The sequence below is a fragment of the Rhipicephalus microplus genome, unplaced genomic scaffold (genome assembly GCF_043290135.1).
Source record: "Rhipicephalus microplus isolate Deutch F79 unplaced genomic scaffold, USDA_Rmic scaffold_14, whole genome shotgun sequence".
Classification (NCBI taxonomy): Eukaryota; Metazoa; Arthropoda; class Arachnida; order Ixodida; family Ixodidae; genus Rhipicephalus; species Rhipicephalus microplus.
The window spans coordinates 4,537,980-4,543,836 of record NW_027464587.1 but is presented as its reverse complement, the minus strand read 5'-3'; the positions used below and the strand labels follow the sequence as shown (position 1 = coordinate 4,543,836).

Genomic DNA, 5,857 nt, shown 5'->3' with positions numbered 1-5,857 from the left:
TGCAGCTGCACACGGAAGAAAACGGATTCCAAAAGCGTTGATAGGTAGTTCCTTTTTATAGTCCGTTGTAGTACGTCCCACAAGAACACAGCATCATGGCAGTCGAGAAAGATATGATTTATCGTTTCTGGTTTGCCGCAGATTAGACAGTTGACGGACCACGGTACAAAAAGCCCTTTACTTTTTAGCCATGGCAGTACAGGGAGAGTGCCGGTATGCACTTGAAAGAAGAATGATTTGACAGAGGGTCTGACCGGCATTCTCTTAACACGTTTAAACACGTCACGCTCAGAACCTAGCCTGCACGAAGCTCGGTAGACGGGCACTGGCAGGAAGACATCAAGAAGGTCACGATACAGTTCCTTTTTAGTCACGTCGGACAAGTATTCGTACGAAAATCTTTCCTTGAGCAGGCGTGTAGCTGTAACTACTTCTCGCAAATAAGGACTGAGTGGTCCAGCTTCGAAGGAAAAAGATGACACGACGAAATCAGATAAGGGGGTCTGCAGTCTTGCTTGGATCACAGTTCTCAAGAAATTGTCAGTTTGATCTCGAGCGAACATGAATCTGCTCACCAACTGCTTAAAAAACAAATGCAAAAGCCCCAGACCACCATATTTTACCCTATGAAATAAATTGCACCGGCTCGTGCGCTCCCACTGCGACCCCCATATAAAGGTCGCGAATACTCGGTGCATTTTCTGGACCGAAGTGCGGGTCATGGTTAACACTTGTAATACATAAAACACTTTTGCAATCAGAAATACATTGCACACGGACGCTTTTGCAAACATTGATAAATTGCGACCTCCCCACTTATCAGTACAATTTTTAATGCGTTGACGTTCCTCAGACCAATACTCCGTAGCATTGCGGTAGTGATCCAAAGGCACACCGAGGTACTTTCCGGGCATGATTTTCCAGTTCATGTTACAGTAAACTTCGAGTGTGCTTTGCCACTGGCCATGCCAAAAGCCTAGACATTTTGGCCAACTGATTGCGCTGCCCGTTGCTGCACAGAATTCCCTAGCTATTCGTACAACTTCTTGCACACTTTCTTTGTCACTGCAAAACACTGCGACGTCATCAGCATAGGCTAAAATTCTAATTCCACTGGTCAGAAACGTATACCCTCTTATACTTGGTGATGCAAGTATTCGTAAACAGAAGGGCTCTAAGTAAAGCGCGAAAAGGAGTGGCGACAAGGCACAACCTTGCTTCACGCTCGAGCGCACAGGAATTGAAGCACTTACTTCTTTGTTGATTACTAAATTAGCCCTGCAGTCATGATACACCATTCTAACGCCTTCTGTAATGACAGTTCCTACATTCACATGTTCCAGCAATAAAAACAAAATTTCATGTACGACTTTATCGAACGCTTTGTGCAGGTCTAGCTGAATCATGGCCACGCGGTCATTATTTGCATCACAGCATTCTAGAATACTTCTGGTTACGTGTATATTTGTGAATATGGTTCTGCCCTTAATCCCACATGTCTGATGCGGGCCGACAAGGGATGTGACAACACTTTGGAGCCGTCTTGCTAGGACCTTCGTGTATATTTTATAGTCAGTGTTGCTCAAACTGATAGGTCGGTAGGATTCCACTGAAAGTAGCTTTGCGGGGTCATCAGTTTTGGGGATTAATACTACGTGTGCTGTCCTAAATGAATGAGGTGTTTGCTGCTTGTCGTAGCATTCTCTGATCACTCGGTGTAATGCCAGTGCCATTTCTGTCTTAAAAAATTTGTATATGGCAGCACCAAGCCCATCCGGCCCTGGTGACTTGCCGTTACCCAGGTTATCTATAGCTGATTCAATTTCTGCCACAGTGATTTCTACTTCCAGTAGCTCCCGCTCAGAGTCTTCCAATCTCGGCATAAGGGTCAGAAAGTCCTCTTTGAATCGTTCGGTGTCATTGATTGTATGGCTAAGGAGTTGCGTATAAAACTCGACAAAGGCGTGCTTTATCTGTTCGCGGTCCCGGGTAATGTAATTGCGGTATCGAATTTCATTTATCTCTTTGTTTGCTGCATGTTTCTTTTCTTCACTGAGCACCCGCTTAGTGGGCGTTTCACCCATCCACAGCCGTTCAGTGCGAGCCCTTATCATTGCTCCGCGGTACTTTTCGTCGTCGATGAATTCGAGCTTTGCTTTCGCCTCCTTTATTTCTTTCTTAAATTTTCCCGGCACTTCATTTTCTACGCTTAACATGTAGTCTAGTTCGCTTTGTAACTGCCTCTCTTGTTGCCTTTCCCGATTACGTAATACACAGGCTCTTTCAATCGCTATCATCTTTATATCACACTTCATTTGCTCCCACACAGCTATGAAGTTATTGGTCTCCAGACGAAGAGCATTTGAAAGACATTCTTTGGTTTTTGTGACAAATATTTCATCTTGCAGCAGCTTTTCATTAAATTTCCATAGAAACCAATTAAACTTCGCAGCCTTACGTTTTTCGCCAATGTTGACCTTGACCAGACAATGATCACTAAAACTAAGATGTTGAATTTGATAAGATGAGCATAGTGGCACCAACTTTGCCGACAAATATATTCTGTCTAACCTCGCGTGCGAATGACCTTGAAAGTGCGTATATCCTACTTCACCCTCTCGCGTCATTACATAACCGACATCTTCCAGCCCTGTCTCGTTCACTATTTTATTCAACAGCTCAGCGCTTCTATCGCGCACATTGAAGCTCGTTGTCTTATCCTCAGCTCTACAGACACAATTGAAGTCCCCTAGAACCACAACATTTCTTTCCGTTTTCAAGAATCCTTCAATCGCTCTGAAAAAAAATTCCCGTTCGTGCGATCTATTCGGTGCATAAACACACACAACGCGCCAAGGCATTCCAGAAACACTGAAGTCGCACACAACCAGCCTACCGCTATCGCAGGTAGACACATTTTCAACAACCGCGATACTACTACGTATGAAAACGACACAGCCTCCTGACCGCCCAACAGCATGACAAACGCAGACATTGTACCTAGAGCGAAAAACTTGAACCATTTGCTCCGTTTGTTCTTCACTTTCCATTTTAGTTTCTTGTACAGCCAGGAGGTCTATGTCGTTTTCTAACAAAATGCGACTAATCTGGCATTGTCTCCTGCGCGAACACAGGCCTCTTGAGTTCAACGTCGCGATGCAAATACCAGTTTTAAAGTTAGTCGCCATTTCTTGAAGGTTGTTTCGTCAGGTGTCATACTCACGTCGCAACAGTGGTTGCGTGTGCTCAGTGTAGAAAGCCTCGGAACGTCTCCTCCGCTACGGCGGGGCCGACGTTTGAGTGCCCCTACGGTCAGGAGACAGGTTTGGTCGTGGTTTAAAGGTAGGCCGACGACCAGTCGCCGTCTTTGTTGGAGGTTCATTGATGGCCGACGTGTCAACATTTCCGGTACGGTCAGGTGTTTCACGAGCTCGCTTAAAAGCGATAGCACCGGCCTTGGTCATCTCGGCGTCCGTTGCTTCCGGGCCGCCCTCTCGCGCAGCTGAAGATGACTTGCTCGCTGCTGTAGCGTCGTTCTCTACTGCTGCCGTGTCTAAATTCGTTCCTGGCGCACCAGAGTGCTTGTCGCCTTTATTGGTAGATTCCAGTGCGGCCCCAGAAGACTGTTCAGGGGGCGTGGCAGGGCCTTCCGTATAACCGTCTTCCCTGCTCGCTTCTTCGGCATCCACGGCATCCATCAGGTGTTCAGACACTTCGTCTGTTTGGCCTGGGCCCGCAATGCTGGCGTACGACCTCACACAGTGGGCGTCATCGTGGCCATAGCGACGACAGACCCCACAGCGCGGCACGCGGCAATCCCGTCGAATGTGTCCGATAGCCCGGCATCGGAGGCATAGCGGTGCTCTGCCAGGAATTACGACGAGCGCCATATCCTCCGCAACTCGCAGTTGGTGTGGCAGGTCGTCCACGGACACGCCCGCGTGTAGCCTCAGCGTGACCGACCGCGTGGTTGAACCTTTATCATTGCAACCCTGCACCTTCCATTTATCTCTGCTTATCTCGGTCACTTTTCCGTAGGGCGTTAAGGCGACTCGCACAGCCTCGTCCGGCACGCCATGAAGAAGCCAGTACAACTTCAGCCGCACACCTCGATCACGGGGGTCAACCACCATACAGCGATGGTCCTTTAGATCAAAAGACTCCGCCGCCAGCATCTTCTTTTTACCCTCATCATCCTTGAACGTCACTGCCCATACATGATTCATTTGGTATGCCCCTAGGGCAACCACTTCCGGCAGCAGCGAAAGACGAGCAAGGCTGTCTCGGACATGCTCCACTCGATATGGCCTGGCTTTCAAGTTTCCGTGCAAAAAAACCGTGTGCAAAACGGAATCACCTGAAGGCAGCTGAGGCAGAACAACCTGGAAATCTTCGCCTGGCTTTTCGGTACACCTGATACCGCGGCCCACACGGGCCGCTGAAACCGCCCCTACGCGGGAGCACATGATAAACACGTCCGTTCACTGTCGTGGCCGGAAGTGGAATCCTTGCGCCACGAAGACAGTCCTGCTGCACTCTCACCACCATCAGAACATATCTTCAAAGCTATTACCGCAAAGAAAAAAGCAACACACCACTCCCGGGAGGGCTCGAAATTCCAACCTTTCGGTTAACAGCCGATCGCGCTAGCCCAGTGCGCCACGGAGACAGTCTTGCTCCACTCTCACCACCATCAGAACATATCTTCAAACTATCAGCGCAAAAAAAAGCACAGCACCACCACCGGGTGGGCTCGAAATTCCAACCTTTTGGTTAACAGCCGATCGCGCTTGCCCATTGCGCCACGGGGACAGTCTTGCTCCACTCTCACCACCATCAGAACATATCATCAAAGCTATCAGCCCAAAGAAAAAAAAGCGCCGCACCACCACCGGGTGGGCTCGAACCTTCAACCTTTCGGTTAACAGCCGATCGCTCTAGCCAATTGCGCCACGGAGGCAGTCGTGCTCCACTCTTACCACCATCAGAACATATCTTCAAAGCTATCAGCACAAAGAAAAAAGCAACACACCACTCCCGGGAGGGCTCGAACCTCCAACTTTTCGGTGAACAGCCGATCGCGCTGGCCAATTGCTCCACGGAGACAGTCCTGCTCCACTCTCACCACCATTAGAACATATCTTTCAAGCTATCAGCCCAAAGAAAAAAAAAGGGCCGCACCACTACCGGGTGGGCTCGAACCTCCAACGTTTTGGTTAACGGCCGATCGCGCTAGCCAATTGCGCCACGGAGACAATCGTGCTCCACTCTCACCACCGTCAGAACATTTCTTCAGAGCTATCAGCCTAAAGAAAAACAGCGCCGCACCACCACCGGGTGGGCTCGAACCTACAACCTTTCGGTTAACAGCCGATCGCGCTTGCCCATTGCGCCACGGAGACAGTCTTGCTCCACTCTCACCACCATCAGAACATATCTTCAAACTATCAGCGCAAAAAAAAGCACAGCACCACCACCGGGTGGGCTCGAAATTCCAACCTTTTGGTTAACAGCCGATCGCGCTTGCCCATTGCGCCACAGAGACAGTCGTGCTTCACTCTCACCACCGTCAGACCATTTCTTCAGAGCTATCGCCCCAAAGAAAAAAAAGCGCCGCACCACCACCGGGTGGGCTCGAACCTCCAACCTTTCGGTTAAAAGTTGATCGCGCTAGCCAATTGCGCCATGGAGACAGTCCTGCTCCACTCTCACCACCATCAGAACATATCTTCAAAGCTATTAGCGCAAAGAAAAAAAGCGCCGCGCCACCTTCGGGTGGGCTCGAACCTCCAACCTTTCGGTTAACAGCCGATCGCGCTAACCCATTGCGCCACGGGGACAGTCTTGCTCCACTCTC

At 49.4% G+C, this 5,857-nt stretch overlaps 1 protein-coding gene across 1 annotated transcript; it reads right to left on the bottom strand.

Annotated features, from left to right (window-relative positions):
- Nucleotides 1-2,762: 2,762 nt before the first annotated feature.
- LOC142784410 (uncharacterized) lies at nucleotides 2,763-4,484 on the bottom strand. Its single transcript, XM_075882790.1, has one exon. The coding sequence runs from the start codon at nucleotides 4,464-4,466 to the stop codon at nucleotides 3,279-3,281; it is 1,188 nt and encodes a 395-aa protein (XP_075738905.1). The 5' UTR covers nucleotides 4,467-4,484; the 3' UTR covers nucleotides 2,763-3,278.
- Nucleotides 4,485-5,857: the final 1,373 nt, after the last annotated feature.